The sequence below is a fragment of the Panthera pardus genome, unplaced genomic scaffold, assembly GCF_024362965.1.
Source record: "Panthera pardus isolate Hobbes unplaced genomic scaffold, ASM2436296v1 HiC_scaffold_11, whole genome shotgun sequence".
Lineage (NCBI taxonomy): Eukaryota > Metazoa > Chordata > Mammalia > Carnivora > Felidae > Panthera > Panthera pardus.
Genome location: NW_026526666.1, coordinates 75,173,876 through 75,193,875, shown reverse-complemented (window position 1 = coordinate 75,193,875; position 20,000 = coordinate 75,173,876). Strand labels below are relative to the sequence as shown.

General features: G+C 40.3%; 1 protein-coding gene across 4 annotated transcripts in view; it reads left to right on the top strand.

Moving 5' to 3' along the window:
* Positions 1 to 20,000, top strand: part of NFYC (nuclear transcription factor Y subunit gamma) — a 67,069-nt gene that overhangs the window by 29,696 nt on the left and 17,373 nt on the right. For all 4 annotated transcript variants that reach the window (XM_019429138.2, XM_019429139.1, XM_019429140.2 and 1 more), the window contains 3 exons: positions 8,136 to 8,248; positions 15,719 to 15,790; positions 17,518 to 17,631. In XM_019429138.2, coding sequence (XP_019284683.1) covers positions 8,144 to 8,248; positions 15,719 to 15,790; positions 17,518 to 17,631 — 291 coding nt within the window. In that variant the 5' untranslated portion in view covers positions 8,136 to 8,143. Of the gene's footprint in view, positions 1 to 8,135; positions 8,249 to 15,718; positions 15,791 to 17,517; positions 17,632 to 20,000 lie in introns of those variants that run through there.

The window sequence follows — 20,000 nt, the reverse complement described above, 5'->3', positions numbered from 1 at the left end:
CTTATCTCTCTGAACAGTTTGAATATACACATACCTTAAAACAGTGCAAAAAGTGAGGATGAACAAGCTGACTTAAGGCAAGAACAGAATTTTAGAGCTCCACCATTAACTATATTGCGATCTTGAGCAAGTAACTTAAGATAACTAATCCTCTGCTTTCTTATTTGTAAAATTGAAATATTGATCTCTTTATCACTGAGCTGAGTGAAGATCAATTAAGGGTAATGACTGTGACAAGTAGTTTGTGAACTCAACAGCTCTTAAGTTGGCATCGAAACATTCTGCAGAGTCCTACTTCTCACCTCTCCTGGGCACACACAAATACAGGATCCTGCCAGAACAGGAAGAGGTGGTTCTCAGGGTTTCTGAATCTCAGAAGGAATCCAGTAGGCAAAATGCCTCTTTGTTTTAGGATACAATTTAAAACTCAGGCTCCTGGCACTGTTTCTGTCTCCAACTCATGTCAGAATTCTCTTTCAGGCTCAGAGCCTGAAAAACCAGTAACTCTCCATTCTTCTTGCAAGAATTTATTTACTCTCCAGAGGTTGGAGAGTCAAAGAGATTAACAAATATTCCTGTGGGGCGGAGCGGGTTGGCCCAGCTCACTCCTTCCTGATGGAGGCTGAACAGGTGAGGGAGCTGTGTAACAGCTGTGTGATCTAGGGCAAGTTTCTCCACCTCTGGTGCTAAGTTTCCCCATCAGTAAATGAGGGATGACACTCTTCTGTCATGGAAGGATTCATTGAAATAAAACTTAACAGTTTCGAACTGGGTTCTAAATGTTATCTGATCCTTTTTGTGTAAAGGGCCAGATAATATTTTTGGCTTGCAGGTCATACAGTTTATGTTGTAACTGTTCAGCTCTGCTAATGTAGCATGAAAGCAGCCTTAGTGTAAATGAATGACGGTGCAGTCTTCTAATAAAACTTATTTTTTGAGAACAGGCTGCAGGCCAAAGTTGGCCTGTGGTCTGTAGTTCACAGACCCTTGCTTTAGAATACTTCACTAAAATACTTGATTTTTTTTCCTCCAACATACAAAATAGTGTTTTATTGCTGTCCTGTATGGAGGGATGGTTTAAGAACATTACTGAAGAAATGAAGAAAGTGTGTGAAGTAAGATGTTTACACATCATTTTCCATTCCACAGAAACAAATCTTAAAATGTTTTGTTCATGCCTTCCTATAAGTTTCATTGCTTATACCAGATGCTGTGCCTTCATTTATTTTCTAGTTATAACTGCATTATGATCTGGCCCTTGTTTAAAAGATTATGTTGTAGTAGATAGCAAACAGAAACATGTTTTTGTTTTTGAAGCAAAGTGTTTCTGCTGCCAATTTAAAAATGTGTCCTTGTGAACAGATCTTTGGGGAGAGCAATGTGCAGCTAGTTCCAACCCTTCGTCTTTTGGGAAGCATGGTTTTTCTAGTAGGCAGTTTGAAAAGCAACTTCATACCTAGCCTCTTGGAGCTAAAAACAGACACACCCTCAAACATTGAACTTGACATTAATCAGGGTTGGGGAAAGGGGTCTTTAGTCAGGCTGCATTATTCATTCTTATAGTACTGGATACTGTATAATCACCTGCGAATAGTAACTATGACTAGCTGATACACAGTCAAGTAAGGGGTTAGAACTTAAGTAAGAAGGTTTCTGGCACTACCCTCAGTGCTTTCTTGCGTGATTAAGTAGAAACCTTAGATGAGCTTAAATAAAGATTGTTGACCCCTCTTTTCTCTCTAGTCACCCTGCCTTCTTTTGTATTCATTCATTTATTACATCAACTAGTGAAGTGTCGGTCTTCCATACCAGACCACCCCTTTGGCCTGCATGGTGAGTATACATTGCTCCTGGAGTGCCTTAGTGGAATGACTGGCCCAGGGCCACCAATTAGTAGGCAGTAGGCCAGTTCACAGACGTAGGTCTTTTAATTTCCAGAGTGATGCTGTTTTTCTCCTGAAATTGTTGATTTGAGATTGGTTTTATTGTAGAGAACGCATGCCTCCTTAAGGTTTGAAATACTCTTTAGCCATGATTGATGATGGGTCCATCTGTACAAACTTTAGAACCAAATTGACTGTTGGTGGAATTGTTTGGTTTCAAAAGTCTCAGTTTTCAAATGTCATTTACACTTTTCTTTGTAGTTTAGAAGAATATCTAAAATAGCAAGCACAAATAAGCTTAAATCCTACCCCCTTCTTATCCATCTAGTAATTCACATTAACATTCTTTTTTTTTTTTTTTCTTTCTGTGTATCGCTCTCTCACCATTTGAAATATAACATTCCAACAGTTTTGGCTATTTCAAATAAACCTGGAGCTAACTACAATAAATATCTGAACAGTACTGGAATGTAATAAAAGGCATGCAAAAATGCTGGCAGTTGGGCAAGATAAAAAACATGTCATCTAATGACAGAGGAAGGCATGCTCAAAATGCAAGACACAAAAGGGAGTGAAGAAGGTATGTGCTTTGCACATAGGGAGATAACTGATACATGTTAAGTTGGAGATACACAGGAATGATTAAGGTTGCTTATAGCCTAAAGGCCGCAAGTTGGATTGGGGGGCGGTCATTAAAAGGAAATGGTGGTACCAATGTTTAGATTTGTTTTTCAGTCAAAACTGGGCTAAGATATATTTGCATTTGACAGTAAGAGTATTGTTTTTAGGTGAAACCTGACTGCCTGGAATGGGTCAGCTCTAGTACTTTAATAGAAAGCAGCATTGGTCAAGGGTTGGGTTTCATTTCAAGGGAGCTTTCTTTGATCTTTTTTCCTTGAACAGTTGTTATATTAGGGTTTTAGGTATTATCTCCCAACAACATCTATTTGGTTTTAGTTATTTTCAAAGAGCTATAAAGTGGGTTTAGGAATATTGTAAAGGACTTTCATAGAGCGAATGAGGTTATGTGCCAAGAAAAGAGAGCTAAAGTCTAAAGGTACAGAGTTTTAGAAGCCAGAGCATATTGCAATAAAACTTACATTTCTATATAATTTTATGAGGTAGATCTTTTTGATACATCCTGTTTCATGTCTAGGCATGTCACTGAGGGAGGATTTGGTGAATCGTGGTACCTGGTCAAGAGTAAGAGCTTGGAATATTTCCAAGATCTTAAAAAGAGGAACACTCTGTTCTGAGATGTTTTGAAAACTGCTTAGGTCTCTTTTTCTTTCTTCATCAATGATAGAGTAACTGGATATTAGAGTGACAGCTAGATTTTCCATCCTTGAATGATATGATTGAATCATCTCGTTTCCTCCATGCTTTTCTCCTTCTCTTCCTGCTAATGTATGGCCAGAGATACTTGCCCTCCTCCTACTTACCTTTTGTCATTAATTTTTCAAACTTTTCTAATCTATCGTGGTCACCTTCCTGACAAAGTTCTGTCTTTCCAAAGATTTACACTTGGGAATGGTATGCACCCATGTTTCCAGGCTTTCCAGTCTGCCTTGCAACTTGCACAAGGTGTGTATGGGGGTGTGGGGGTGTGGCCTTCCTACCCTGCCCTTTTATCTTAAATTCACTTCAGTAAGTTTCAGGTGGATTTCTCATTGTTGTCCTTCTTACTTTAAAGGCCCAGAGAGAACCCCCTTTATCTGAGCTTCCCAGAATAGCTCCTATAACCACTTCCTTTGGTTGTTCAGGCAATCCATTAAGTCTATTTCAGGGCCACACTTCTCAAGAGACCTCTTTTTCTCAGGCCATACCCAGCAACTCTCTTGCCTCTTCATTCAGAAGTAATCAAACTGGGTGCTAGATACTGTGAGGGATCCAGAGATAAATCATATTTAGGTCCTACCTAGAAGGAGCTTGTAAACCAGAAAGGGAAATATAAGACATACACATAAATAATGATCATACAAGATAATCTGGTGAAGGCAGAAAGAGGTGCAGATCAAGGGCCCTGAAGGTTCACAGGAAGGAGTGATCACGTCCGGATGGGGATGTTTAGAGAAGACTTGTGGACAGATGGCTGTTAAGTTGAGCATTGGAGAAACAGCCTTTTTGTGATGGACCTTGATTCTTCTCTTTCTAGCTTTGGAAAGCAAACTGTTTTTAAAAAAGCAGGTAAATTAATCGATATTGGGAGTTGAGATTACCTCTGGCAACAACCGTTCTGTATACTTGATCTGATCCTTATGTCTTTATTAAATAGTTAAACATCTTATTCAGGTAGTATGAAGTAATTAACATGAATGGTAAATCTAATACTAATAATTAAATCTGGGAAATTCTATGCTGCATGTCTCATGAGTGATCTAAAGCTAATACAGCTTGATCTTAAAGCAGTTTTGTTGTCAACTGTGTATAAATAGCTTTGTCCTGTGATGAGATAGCAATTTAACATGGAATAAAAAGGATCCTGGAATATAAATCTTTCTTACTTTTTAACATACCTTCTCTCATTACTCTAGAAAATGAATCTGGCATGTATTTCATGAGCTGTAAATGTTATGAATAGGCTACTTCTGTGGCAGAATCAACTCAGTTGCAATTAATGTATTATTAAAATCAGAAGTAATAAGATTAAGGTCAGTTTATATTTTTTTTAACTTGTTGGGGTGTTTGGTGAGCAAAATGCTGATTAGGTTTCATTATTTTAATCCTGTGCCTCAGTGGGAAAATATTGAGAACACCAATTTGTTCTTATAAAATCTGTTGCTTGAGATTTGGTCTAATTTCTTTTCAATTAATTTTTTTTGAGAGAGAGAGAGAGAGAGAGAGAGAGAGAGAGAGAGAGACCCCGCACTGGAGGGGCAGAGAGAGGGAATCCCAAGCAGGCCCCACACTGTCAGCATGGAGCCCGATGTGGGGCTCAAACTCAGGAGCCATCAGATCGTGACCTGAGCCATGTTCAAGAGTCAGATGCTTAACTGACTGAGTCACTCAGGCACCCTGAGATTTGGTCTAATTTTTAAAGCCCTGTGTAATGACCAGATCTGCTTTAATGAAAACCTTTTGAATGAAAGTAGTCACCTTTTCTTGGAATTTACAGTAACAAAGAGGTATTAACAGAATTACCTACTCATCATCTCTGTGCAAAGATGCTACACTTGATCTTAGCCAAAAGGCCGAGAAGCAGTCTCTGTGCAGAGATGCTAGAAATCCTGCTCCTAATGAGATCTTCCATTTCTGATGAGAATACCTTTGGTTTTGAAGTCAGAAATTTATAAAAAGAGGTTTCTGGATGGAAAAATCATAAAGCCTATAACTCTAAATCCAAAGCTCAAGTGGAACTTTGAAAATAAAACCTAATGTAAAGTAGAACAGTGAGAGCTGTTCAAAGATGGAAAAGAATGCCTTATCAGCAAGCCATTTTCCCAAAACTGGGGAGGGAGATACTCATATTGAAGTTGAATGACCACTTGGGATGGGATTGAGGAGGTTTGGCAGAGGTTGGAGTAGAGCAGTGTTCTTTAGATAGGTGGGCCTTGGTGGCTTTTGATGTCTTTTTTTTTTTTTTTTTTTTTTTTTTTTTTTTTTCAGTCCTAAACTTCTGTGATGCAATAGAATACAAAGGACATTATTATTGACTATATTTTGCCATTGTCTGTGATTTTCTAATGCCGATGGGCATCTGAAGTTAGATATTTAACCTTTAGTACATTTTTCAATTCTAGAAATATTTGACAACTTCTGTTTTGTACCTAACCTTCACTCCCAGCAGTGTGTGGGTCTGAGCCAGCCAGGTTCATTGATAATCTATTGACTGCACAGATGTTTGGGAACTGATCATACCAGCACATCCTTAGTTGGGATAGTTCAAAATTTAAAAGCATACTGTCCACAGACAGAATTTAAAGGTGCTTCTTGAATTGAGCACCTTTGTAATGTTTGTGGGAACAGATCACAGGACAACCAAAACTTGTTACCAACTTTCTAAATCTCACAGACCTTTTGCACTCAAACTGAATCTACCCGTCACTAGCAAGTATACAAAAATATCACACTGGCAATGGTTCATCTTCCTCCTTTGACTGTAGCAGTTTGTGTGGCAAATTTTGCTAGATCAGGCCTATCCATGGATCTATACAATAAAAAGTTAGATTCTTTTTAAGTTTTTTGATACTTATTTTTATTTCTGGAAAGATTTTTTATTCCATTTTAAAAGGTTACATACAGTCTTCATTGTCCTGAGTACCTTGTAGATATCTGTTAATAAAAATAAACTTCTCTAGGGGCGCCTGGGTGGCTCAGTCGGTTAAGCGTCTGACTTCGGCTCAGGTCATGATCTCACGGTCCGTGAGTTCGAGCCCCGCGTTGGGCTCTGTGCTCACAGCTCAGAGCCTGGAGCCTGCTTCAGATTCTGTGTCTCCCTCTCTCTCTGCCCCTGCCTGCCCCGTTCATGCTCTGTCTCTCTCTGTCTCAAAAATAAATACACATAAAAAAAAATTAAAAAAAAAAAAAACTTCTCTAGATTACTTTGATTTCTTTGTTCTCAGTACATCTAAGAGAATAGTGTATAGGCCATGTGCATACAATGATGAATGAAAATGTCGTGGGAGCTGAGTTGAGAGGACCATACTTGGTTATTGAGGACTAAAGATTTTATCTAGTCGTTTCAGCTGTGATTCAACACTCTTCACTTTAATTCCCTCCAGAAACTCCAGGATCATATTGCTTCCTAGTACTTAGAGTTCTGTTGATGTATGGAGCTGCTTGTTGGCCTCCACCACCAGAAATTGGCTCCAAATCTTTTCCCATTACATCATCACCCACTAATGTCATTACACCAGAGTGAAATTTGCTTTGAAGATTGTACTCTTGTTTTCCTTCCATTTCTTTCCTCTCATCATTTCCTTTAGAAGGAAAAAGAAAAAAAAAAAAAAGAGAGAGACCTCTAGGACAATCCCGGCAAATATTTAAGAGGGAATCAAAACACCCTCACAGTCTAAACCGATGATTTATCAGCCCTCATTCCACTCGGCTGACGGAGAGTGATCTGCCCAGTGTGCGTCCACACAGGGTCTGGAAAGGAACACGTTTGGTCACGTGATGCTTGGCTTTGGTGCTTTTCTTTCAGCCCTTCAGAATTAGTTCTTAATGATTTACATAGCTCTCTGCCAGCATCCTGTCACTGGCATGTTAAACCTTTTTAAATAATTTCCCAGAATAGAAATTCTTAGGACATCACTAAGTTTCTTGTTCTTTGTATTTAATTAAACTGTTTCTTGCATTTAAGTATTTGCCAGATAAGCATTTATGCCATCTGGAGTTTTTTACTTTCCCACCGTAAATCTTTGAAGACTTTATAGTATCATCTACCGTTCTAACTGATATGGGGGTTCTTATTCATCTTCCCTCCCCCATCACAAAAGCAGTTGACTGCATGCAGGTTTTGACCCTCTTTTCTTCATCCTAAATTTAATTCCCTGTTATTTTTCAACCACCTTTAAAGCGTCCAGTTGACAGTGTGCTTTGTTTGGCTTTGTTCCTGACAGAAGGCTTCAGGTAAGGAAAGAACTGGGAAGTGGTTCCAGTTTGGAGACTTGGTGCCACCCACTCAATTATTGGCCAAGGCTTCAGTGCTTCTGTGCCCTTGGAGGCAGATTAGCTTGAGAGTAGAAGGAATAATAATCATCAGTAGCCTCAAAGAAATGGGGCCACGGTGTCTGAAACAAAGGAATAAAATGGGCTCTTACTTTTAAGACTTGGGTTTACATTTCTATACAGTGTTAGTCACTGGGACCCTCAGTATGTCTGCTGCAGGCTGTGACATGGAATGTGAGAAACCATGTTGAACTTGAAAAAACATTGAAGGGAATGGCATTGAAAATTATGGACCAGACTAGAGCACCAACCAAGTACCCTTTTTGCCCCCTCCTAAGACAAGACATTAAAAGGCCTGATTCACATTAAGATTTCAGTTTGGATTTCTAGTAATTTTAGGTTTTCTAGTTAGAGCTCCTTGTTAGTGTCTGTGGTATAGGTTGGATAGAAGGGAAAACTTTTTCCATATGTTTTTGCTGACATTTAAGTTTGTGTCAGGAGCCTCTTCACAATTATGTACCTTCTCAGATTGAAAAATTGAATGAATTTGTGAAAACAGCCATAAGGAAAGATATAAATAACCTGAACAGAAAGTCTGCCGTTATTACTTCTAATGTATCTTATGTATGTATTTATTTTCAGTTGTCAGAATGTCCACAGAAGGAGGATTTGGTGGCACTAGCAGCAGTGATGCCCAGCAAAGCCTCCAGTCCTTCTGGCCTCGTGTCATGGAAGAAATCCGGAATTTAACAGTGGTAAGTAAGAATGAGAAGCTTGTGGAGTGTAAAGAACTATGAGATGAATAACTGAGAGTAAAACGTTTTTCATTTCAAGTACATTTACAAAGGCATAGTTCATTCCTTACCTTTGGGTGGGAACATGAAGATGTAATTTACCTTAGTGAGGTAACTACAGGGGTTTTCTTTTTATATCTTAGTGGCTTTCCTTAGGCATGTGGGTGTATAGCGGATGCTTTGATGCAGAGATAGCTTAATGTGAGGCATATCTTTTAGAGAATGTGGAAAAACAGAGCTCTCACCTTCCTTCAGTAGCTGTAGCTCATTTCTTAGTCCTGTTTCAGTGGCCCTGCCAAATTTCTGGAATCATAAATGCTGTTGGGCAATTTATTCAACAACAAATCTGTAAGCAGGCACTCTTTCTAGGTGTTAAAAGATACCCTTTAGATCAGGGTTTCTGCACAGCAGCTTTATTGACATTTAGGCTGGATCATTCTCTGCTGTGGGGGACTGTCCTGTGCATCGTAGGATGTTTAGCAGCATCTCTGGCCTCTCTACGCATGTTGCCAGTAACAATCTTCTCCAGTTGTGACAACCAAAAACGTCCCCGTACATTGGCAGGTGTCTCCTGGGGGCTAAAATCATCCAGTTGAGAACCACTGACTTAGAAGAATCAAATATAACCCTGGCCCTTGAGGGGCTTACAATCTAGTAATTACAACCAGAGTCATTTATTCAGTGAATATTTATTGAATATAATAGTGAATATACTTACTGAGGCAGGCACAGTGATGAGTCTAAAGCAGTAAAAGTCAAAGTGCTACGGGATTACAGAGGACATAGTGCTTGTTCCTCCCTGGTTGAGTTAGGGAGGCTTTAAGTAAAGGGAACATTTTTTTGGATCTTGAAATAGGAGAAGCATTCACCAGATGGAAAGGATGAGTGTGAGAGTATCTTAGGTAGAGAGATTGGCATTCGTAAAGGCCTGGAGGCCCAGAGGGGAGGGCCTTATGTTTCAGGGAACAACAAGAAGTTCAGAGTGGCTGGAGGTTACTGTGTGAGTAATAGGGGTGAGGGGAGGAGTAAAGTGGTATGACAGTGGTAGAAGGAGGTGAGACTCATTAGAATGAAAATATTTCAAGAGTGTAGTGTTATTTTCTTAGTGAAGACTGTTCCATTTGGTGTCATTTTAGCAAATACTGAAGGATCTCTCTGTTTTAGATGTGTCATTCCTGCCCGAAGGCATTAAGCATCCTAGCAGAACAGATACCGGACTCCTTCCTAATGTAGAACTCATGTTGCACTTTCTTAGAGCTAGTGGTCTTTAAATCTCAGACGTAGGAGGTCAGTTTATTTGCTTATTCAGCAAATATTCATTATATACCTACTGTGGCTGTGCTACTTACCGTGGATCCAGTAGTGGGCCAGACAAGATCGTTGCACTCACAGAACATGCATCCTGGTGGGAGAGAGAGACTCTATAAACAAGTAGTGAATGAATAAAATAAAATAACTTCTCTTTGTGGTAAAGGCCCCACTGACTTCAGGGCTTAAAAAAAAACAGGTTCATATTCTGATGTACCTGTAGGTCATGTTTGTTTATATGGGACGTTTCAGCAGCTGAATTTGGCTTGGCTTTTCTCAGAGTGGCTTGCATTCACAGATGAATTTCCACTGAAAAGTCATTGTTTCTTTTATTTAGTGTAAAGGTGGTGGTTACCTATACTGTCTCAGATAGAGGAGAAAAAGAAATGATAAAGTAAAATGTAGGGTATTTTGCTCATATTTTGAGTGGGTAATCTCAGTCACGCTTATCAGGTGTTGGTGCAGGAGTCAGCCAGGCATAAAGCTAGTGCCCTCCTGGGCTGTGGTGGGATTAGGCCAGTGCCGCAAGTCGACACTCCAGCTTGAGCATGGAAGCAAAAATTCAGGATCAGGCAAGTGGCCAAATAAACTCTGGAGGTTCAAGCTCAGCATTTTTCTGTAGTTTGAGTTTTGATTTTTTTTTTTTTTTAATTGTGGAAAAGAATATGTAACAAACTGTGTCATCTTAACAATTTTAAAATGTATAGTTTAGTAGTGTTAAGTATATTCACGTTATTGTGAAACAGATCTCCAGGACTTTTTCATCTTGCAAAACTGAAACTCTATACCCCTGAAACAACAACTACCCTTTGCCCTCTCCCCAGCCCCTGGTAGCTACCATCCACTTTCTGTTGCTGAATTTGACCACTCTATGAGTACCTTCCATAAGTGGAATCGTACAGTATTTGTCCTTTTTGTGACTGGCTTATTTCACTTAGTGTAATGTTGTAGCTTATGACAGGATTTCTTTCCCTTTTAAAGCTGAATAGTATTCCGTATATATGTGTATACCACGTTTTGTTTATCCATTCATCTGTCAGTGGGTATTTGCGTTGCTTCCACCTCTTGGTTATAGTGAATAATGCTGCAATGAACATGTGTATTCACATATCTCTTTGAGACTCTGGGCTTTGGTTTTTATTCGCCTTGGTTTAATTTGCAAGTTTGATTGCCAAAAAAGCAGATGGTGGTGTTGACCAACTTTATTCTCTAGACAGCTAGTCTACCAGAGGTTCAAAGTGGGTTACTCTGAGGGATTCAGTTTTAGTTCACATTTTATGAATGAAGAGAAAGACCAGCAAGGAGGACAGTTGTCTTTAATGATTCTTCTATAGATGGCTAAAGCTTTTTTCCCCTTGAAAAAGACTCCTGGACCACTACCATGGGAACGCTTAGATGCTTAGAGCAGCGGTTGGCATTTAATAGGTGCACAATAAATATTTAAGTGAATTAGACTCCCCTACTTGAGATTGAGTGTGAGGCAACATCAGTGGCGACTTCAAGTAGGGATGCGGTCTACTAAAGTTGGGGTGCTCTTTCCTTTGGTAGGACCCTTCTTTCTCCTCTGCCTGCAGCACATAAAGGCATCTTCCTCTCTGACTATGTAAATACTTTAGTATTTAATCTGTGCCTTTCCAGAACTCAACAGTACTTACAACCAGACTTCTTCAGATATGTCAGAGCCTCTTAGGTTGACATCTCAAAATTTCGAACAGATTTTTAAAAAATCCATAGGTTCAAACTGTCCAAATGTAAATAAAGGTTTTGCGAATATTCATAAGGTGTTGGAGTCCCTCTAAAACTGGGACAAATTTGTTCTAAAAACAAATTGAAATTTGCTAGGTGATCTATTTCATGATGCATTGGGAACACTGGACCCAATCATTTTGGTCTCAGCTTTGCAAAAGCAATTTATCTTTCATCTCAGCTTGGCCATTATGTTCTCCTCGCTCTTAAAAGTCTCTGTAATTGTCCATAAATCCAGGTGATGTTCAGTTGGGATTGAAATTGGTTAAAAATCATACCAAAATGATGTACACTAGGATGATTGTGCAAAGTACCGTATTCCTGCTCAACAGAGCTCTGGGAACGATAATTAACAGACTTCTTGGCATTGAATTTTATCCCTCTAGACCTCTTTGAAAGTGGGGAAGAAAAAGCTAACTTCATATTTTGGGGGGCAGGTGGGGAAGTGCAGCAATGCTGAATCTTGAAAAATCTCCTCCTCTTATTCCCTCCATTCCGTTCAGCCTTTAGTTAGCTGTAATTTGATGCGTAGGCCACTTTCTTTTAATTGCCAGTTACATCTTATTTTTTGGTGCCTTCAGATTGGACGGTGACATTTCTAACATTACAATCAAGCCAGATAACCGTTTAAACAAGAACTTGGAGATGAAGGTTGGTGGGCTGTTACAAAACAGGTCTTGTGCTGTTTGAGCCCTTCCTGTCGAGCAGCGCCTCTTTAAAGTTTATTGTCTATATGAACCAGATGAGGATCTGGTTAAAATACAGATTTTGAGGGGTGTCTGGGTGGCCCAGTTGGTTGAGCATCCGACTTCATTTTGGGGTCATGATCTCTCAGTTCGTGGGTTCGGACCCCATATCGGGCTCTGTGCTGTCAGTGCCGGGCTCACCTCAGATCTTCTGCCCCCACCCCCTGCCCTGCCTCCATCACTTGCTCACTCTGGCTCTCGCTTGCGCGTGCGCGCGCTCTCTCTCTCTCTCTCTCTCTCAAAAATAAACGTTAATAAAATATATATGTATATATATTTATATGTGTGTGTATATGTATTATATATATATTATAATGTATGTATATTATATATACACACACACATATATATGTATATAGATTTTGATTTAGTACGTTTGGAGTGGAATCTAAGTTCTGCATTTCTTTTGAGTTTCCAGGTGATGCCATTGCTTGGTCTGAGGACCTCACTTTGAGTAGCAAGGCTTTTAAAGCAGTGGTCCTTAACTCTCACTGTGGGTCATAGTCATCAGGCGAGTTTTCAAAACACTTGATGCCCCCTAGAGTTCCTTGTTCAGTTAGTTAGTCTGTGGTAGAGCCCAGGCCTCTTGATTTTCAGAAGCTCCCCAGGTGTTTCTAACATGCAGCCAAGGCTGAGAATCAGTGCTTTGGAGAGGATTAGAACATGGACTTTGCTGGAATGCCTGACTGGGTAGGACTGGAAAAGATTTCTCATCATTATTTGAAACTTCGGATGTTCTTTAGTGCAGCCTGAGACCCGTTGACTTTTCTTTGGCTCCAGATTCTCAGTGAGTGAATTCAGACTTCTTGAAACTCGGCGGTTTCAGATGGCAGTGTTTTTAATGTAGTTCTTTGGTTGTGGTCAGGATCATGAGAATTTTCTGAGAGTGAATCTGTTCTTCCCCCTTGCTGATATCACTCCCAAGGGTACAAAAGAAAAGTCAGTATGTGTCAATTGTTCGTCCACTTGGATCAGCATCAGGAGAAGTTAAATGCTATTCACATCAGTTGCATGGCTGCCATTGATAAGGGGAGCAGGGAATTGAAAGGCAATTTAGTGGACCATAGCCTGTTGCTGGTGAAAGGGCTCCCCTCTCCAGTAAGCTTGTCGTAAACCCTTACACGTGACTGAAAAGGTAGGATGAGATTATAGAAGACTGGGGTCTTGTCAGCAATAATGAACCACACACGCACATATGAAGATCCACTTTTCACACACTGCGCCTTGAGATCTCAAGGTCTGGGGATCACGATAAAGTTTCCCAAAAGAAAAGGCTTTTTGGAAGGGAGACTTAGAGCAGAGTTGTTTTGTAAATTTCTGCCACATTTTATATCTCTACAAGATGGGACCCGTTTTTGTTTGAAGAATGGTCTCATAGAAATTCTAGAAGTAATAGATTGAAGAATTATTGATTGAAAAATAGTCTCATGGAAATTCTAGAAGTAATACTCTTCTCTTTCAAGTTGGGGAAGGAGGTCTTCTCAGCTTTGGGCTTTGGTTAAGAAATTTTAGAACAGTCGTGTGGAAATACATTAAATAACCAAGCCCAATGAGAGCACACTTGCAAGAGAGTTAAATCTTGTGGTCATAATCTTGTGCTGTATGTATCACCGTGGGAGGCCTTCCAAAGGAATTATCCCCAGCATTCTCTTTAGCATTTCTGTTTAGCATCATCATTTTGTGTGATATGCCACATAAGAAGGAAGACCAGTGATTGATTTCTGTGGTTAAACGTTTTTTAAAATCCCTTTAGGGTCTGGCCCCAATCCAGCATTCCCTTTCCTGCTGCTCCCCTCTGTACGCAGATCATACATCTAAAACTTAAATAGGCCATGTTTTTTGTGTCACCATACTTTTGCTTCTGACTGAATAACATTCTCATACTTTTCCAACAAGCAAATTTTGTAACATCCTTTAGACACAGTTCAGATGTCAGCCCTTCTGTGGAACATTTGCCAGCTCCTCTTGTTCATTCCAACCCCTCCCCTTGCCCCACCAGCTGCCTATTTCCTTTCTTGTCACTGCGATTTTACACCCCCATCCTAGTATAGCATAGGGGGTTATATTTTTTATGTGACGGTCTCTAACAATTAAACTATAAATCTGTTCAAAGGTAAGAATAGACTTGCATCTTTTACATAGTAGCAGGTATCATACATTCACTATTGGTCGAGTTGCATGAATGAGTGAATGAAAGAGGAGAAAAATAAGTATAGAAGGAATGTATCCTCCTGTCCTTTTCTGGTGAAATTCCAGTCATTTGAACTTGTAAAGCTCTGCCACTCCAGAGGTAGTTTTAGTAGAAGCCTCATGGAAACTGTTTTACCTAAGTTGGAAAGAGAAAAGGTACAAAAATTGGTGTTGGAGGTTTGTGGAGTTGGTGAGTGGTCCCAAGCAGCCCGTTGGGTTTGTGAGGAGAAATCCAGTGTCTCGGTGTGCATTTTATCCTAATAAAACTAACTCTTCCTTCTGTAGTCATAAAAATGGATTCTGGGAAGGCTGGTGATGTTTTTCTAAAATGCCCCACTGCCTTCTTTGACATATAGTTGAGAGTTTCTTTTGGTCTTAGAATAGAAAGTTCACTTATGCATGTTCATTATGTCAAATCTGAAATAATAGCTGCTCCTTCCATAATGTGATGATGCAAATTCCCAGGTGAGCACGTTGGGTTTGGTGAGTCACATTTCAGACCACTTATAGAATCAGTCACTTGACACCTGGGCCCAGTAGGGGTTTCGCTGATTTTAGCCAATCTCTCCCTTTGCACCTTTCTCTTCACTGCGGCTCTGAAACCCAGAATTGATTTTATTTCTAGAATTGCATCCATCACTGGGCATGTGTTTAAGTACCAATAGTATCAAAAGGGCTTAAATCGCAAATAATTGAGTAGTGCTGGTAAGAAAGCCCTTTCCTAAATTCTGTCCCTAGTAAAGTCACGTGGTTTCCTCCCAGCCCCAGGGCAGTTCCTAAAAGGCAGCTGAAAAATTTACCCATTTTTCTCCATACTCTTCCACTCCCACCCCAACCCCCAACCCCCAACCCCACCCCCAAGCAAACTTCGGAGACCAGGCCTTTGCTGCTGTGATGGGAAAGGCCCTCCTCCCCGATTTCTGGTGTCAGATTAGTGCAAAGGTCAGAAGTAGCCCATATCAGCCAGTGCTGGCTGAAGACAACTGTGGGTCACAGTGGTCAGGTGCTACTGGCACCTTGCCCTTGTAGTCCCAGAATAGAAGAAAAAACTAGCAACTCAAAGGAATGCCCTTGAGGCAAAAGTCTCATTTTAATCTACATATCGCATACTGGTTGGTGTGCTTAGGGGGGCGGCGGTGGGCACTCAAGATGCACCTCAATATTGTGCTGGCACAGAATCTGATATTGTTTGGGGCTACTCTTCATGAGGGCACTGTTAGATGGCATTGTAAGTTTATCCTGAAACCTTTAATTGTCTGAAGCTCTGCATGGGTTAAGAAGAATTTTGCTCTGAAACTTGTATTCTCTTCATTTAATTTGTAGCTCCTCTCCTGGCATGTTTTTTGAAAGGAGGGACTAAACCAGTCACAGTGTTTCAAGATGCCTGTCATGCCCTGTTGATTGTCCCCACCATTTATGTGCCTCTTGTTACTCATTTCAGAAAGATTTCCGAGTACAAGAACTCCCACTGGCTCGTATTAAGAAGATCATGAAACTGGATGAAGACGTGAAGGTGAATTCACATTCGTTTTTATTATTCATATTGAAGTTATAATGGTGGGTAGGTTTTCGCTCATTTTTGTAGTGCTCAAAGCTTAAAAATGAAAATTTCGTTATTGTTTCTTTTTTTATTTCGTTCCTGTCTAAAATTGTTAAGTGAGCTGAAATTGAACAGTTTTAATTATTATATCGTGCTTCTCTGGAAATTAAGGATATCTTGTTTTCCAGATGTTGATAATATGCTGTTTGCCTTTTTTTTTTTAATGTTTATTTTTTTGAGAGAGGTTGAGAGAGAGCAAGCAGGGGAGGGGCAGAGAGAGAAGGAGACACAGAATCTTAAGTAGGCTCCAGGCTCTGAGCTGTCAGCACACAGCGCAATGCAGGGCTCCCAAATTGTGAACCCCAGGATCATGACCTGAGCTGAGGTCGGCCGTTTAACCGACTGAGCCACTCAGGCACCCCTGCTGTTTGCTTTTTGAATCACCCATTCTTTTCACTGTGTAGGGTAAACACAAATTATATCAGCAGGACAGTGCCATCTTCTCAGTTAGCATTTTATTGCAATCTTTAGTTTGTCAATATAAGCTCTAAGAAATGCTTGATAAAGATACTGCTCTTGTTCTAATTTTTCAATCTGTGAGCTGTTTTACGTGAATGACAACCTGTGAGGTTTCCTTGCAGGTGGCTATTTCTGTATACCTAGGCGCCCACCTCCTATTTCAACTCTCAGGAAGAGAGCAACACTTACAGCTTTTTCTTTTTTTTAAGTTTATTCATTTTGAGAGAGAGGGCACACATAACACGTGAGTTGGGGGCGGGGGTGCAGAGAAAGAGGGAGACCCAGAATCTCAAGCAGGCTCTGTGCTGTCAGTGCAGAGCCCCATGTGGGGCTCGATCCCACAAACGGTGAGATCATGACCTGAGCTGAAACCAAGAGTTGGACACTTAACTGAGCTACCCAGGTGCCCCTTCACTCTTCTTATCACTGAAAACTAATAGTCCCTTGTGTTTGTATAGAAAGCTAACAGTTCACAGCAATTTTCCCTTTTATTAGCTCTCACTTCTCCTTCCTTAACTCCAGAGCTCTTTCCATGGCTCTGTCCTGCACAGACCAGCTCACCAAGGGTTCAGAGCCTTGTTTGACCAAGAGCTTGAACTTTGAAATCAGACATGGCAAAGCAGCTTACATTACTTGAGCACTTACTAAGTGCCAGGTCCTGTGCTGGGTGCTTTTATATACATGACCTCATTTGATTCCCACAACAACACTGAAAGGTTGTCTTCTTTTTCAGTATGTGAAAAGTAAAACCCAGAAGGATGGGAAGCCTGAAATTTTATCTAAATCCATTGGCTCTCAAACTCATTATCTTTCCCCACATTGTCTGTCCTTGGATTAGGACCTTAACGCTGCCACTTAACTGGCTCTTTGGCCGTGGGCAAGTCACTTTACCTCTCCTAAACCCTAGTTTCTTTAGGTTTCTTTGAAAGTCTGTTACGAGAATAAGAACGTATGTGGTAGTTGCTAGAAAAGTATTCTTTTTCCCTCTTCCTTTCTTCTGCTTGCTTTCTGCTTTGCCCGATTCTTAAGGATTTACTTTACCTTGGAATCTCTTGGGACTGCCACCTTCTCATTTTCCAGCCTTTACCCCATCGTCGATGGCAGGACGTGAGGCAAGGGACAAGTGGGCTGGTTTGAATAACATGCTGGTGATTGACAGGGAGGGCCTACATCTGTTGCAGATGATCAGTGCAGAAGCCCCTGTGCTCTTTGCCAAGGCAGCCCAGATTTTTATCACAGAGTTGACTCTTCGAGCCTGGATCCACACGGAGGATAACAAGCGCCGGACTCTACAGGTAATGTTGTAGACGTACATGGGGAAAGGGGGCAGGCAACTGCCCTTGCCTTTGTCTGCTTTTCTTGCATCGTTTTGGACCAAAGATTGTTCTTCCTTAGGTTTCTGTCAAGCTGATGTGTGTAATTGGCATATTCCTCCCACTGTTGTGAGGCAGGCATACTCTATAGCCATGATTGTATTTCCCCACCAAGAATCTTAATTGCCAATTCTCACGTTTTTCACAGCTCAGTGACTGAACTCTTCACTTGGTGAGCTTTGACTATAGACAGAGGCTCAAGTGTTTGATCTATTTCCAGATGTAAACAACTTCTGGTTGGAAGCCTTGTGAGACTCCAGGAGAGGGCAGTCCCAGGGAGAATCCATCTCACTTACCTCATTTGCCTTTTTGTTCCTTGTCTGCCTTCCTGGGAACCCTTTCCTTTTCTTTTTCATTTTCCTTTTATTTTAAAAATCAACATTCACATTGTGTGTGAACGTCCCTTTACCTCCAAATTGAAGATGTGTGCTTATTTATTCTGCAAGTATTTATTGAACACCCACAGTATGCCAAGCAGTGTTCACACAAAACAGGAAGAACCCCCACACCCTTGGGAAGCCTACATTCTAATGCAGCTAGACATTGAGAACTTACTTTATGCTGCTGTGAAGGAAGCCTATGACTCTAGAGAGATCCAGTTAAAGCTGTCTTCAAGATGAGTCCAGATTAAAAAATGAGCAAGATACTTGGACAGTGTTTCAAAAAAGATACCCAAATGACCAATAAACATATGAAAAGGTGTGCGGCATCATTGGCACCTGGGAACTAGAAATTAGAACAAGACACTGGTTTACATCCACTAGAATGGCTAAAACAAAAAGGACTGACAATACCAAGTGTTGGTGAGGGAGTGGAGTGAGTGAAACTCATATAGTACTTACTGCTGGTCAGGATGTGAAGTGGTCCAGTTGCTTCGGGAAACTGGCACTTTCCAATAAACTTAAACGTATCCCCACTGTGTGACACAGCCGTTCTACTCCTGCGTATACACACTGAAGTGTGGATGTTATTGTGTAAGAATGTTCATAACAAGCTTACTTATGATGGCCAAAAACTGGAGACAACTCAAATATCCATCAAGATGGGGATATAGAAACAAAAGGTTATAGTCATAAAGTGGATTACTAGTCAACAACAATAACAAAAAACTGTTGTTCCGTACACTGTGGGTGAAATCTGAAAAAATTATTATGTTAAGCAAAAGAAACCAGAGGGGGAAAAATTATATAACACACGATTCCATATACTCTCACCATCTGTGGTGATAGAAACCAGAGTAGTGCTTGCCTCAGATTCAGGGGGGAGGGCAGTTGATTGGAAAGGGATAGAAGGACACTTTTTATAATCTTATCTGGTTGATAGCTGTGTGGGTACATATATTTATTAAAATTCATCAAGCTGTGTCCTCAAGACTTCTGTATTTTACTGAATATGAGTATTCAGTAAAATACTACTGGCTTTAACAAAGGCAAAATAAAAAAAAGACCAACTCTAAGTATATTTGTGTTTCCAAAATACTGTAGCACACTTTGGTGTATGTTTGGAGGTGTTCTTTTGTTCCCCACCCCCACTGTTCCCCCAATTCCATCCATAGATGAGCTGTTTAGATAGCTTTGAGTAGGTGACATCATCAGGAATGTGATACTGTATCGTACCGATCTTAAATGAGACCTGGCGGCCTTAAGATGCGCCCCGCTTCCGTTGGAGGGTTATTGTCAAGCTGGTGGTTGGCAAGAAGGGTGGATTGGAGTTTTGCATTTCAGTGGCTTGGGGCCATCACAGAGACAAGGGAAGGAAAAAACAAAATTTCCATCCCCTTTTGTTTTGTCTGGTGAGTCACCTCTCTTAAGATGTGATATATAGAGAGATTGCTAGGGATTTCTGTTACCATGTTCATTTACCCCCCAACATTTTATTACGAAAACATTCAAACATAAGCAAAGTTTACAGTATACTTACCTCTTAGATCCTACCGTTAAGTTTACTTGCTTTATCCCCGTATCTGTCTGTCCCTCTGTCCATCAAGTCATCTGTTTTTAAGTGCATTTCAAAGTTTACTTTCCCCTCAAGACTTCAATATGTATATCACTCACTAGAGTTCACTACTTTTTCCTGTTTTTTTTTTTTTGCTTTAAAATTTTCATGCAATGAAGTATACAGATCTTAAGGATCATGTGTTAGTTTTTAATTACAAAATTTTAAAAATTATTTAAAGAAAGGGAGTATCACTCTTAGAATTCCATTGGAACAGGCCTTGGTTTTGGTATCATTAGTCAATTCTAGTAACTTTAGACTTCCCCTTATTCATATCACATTAAACAAGATATAAA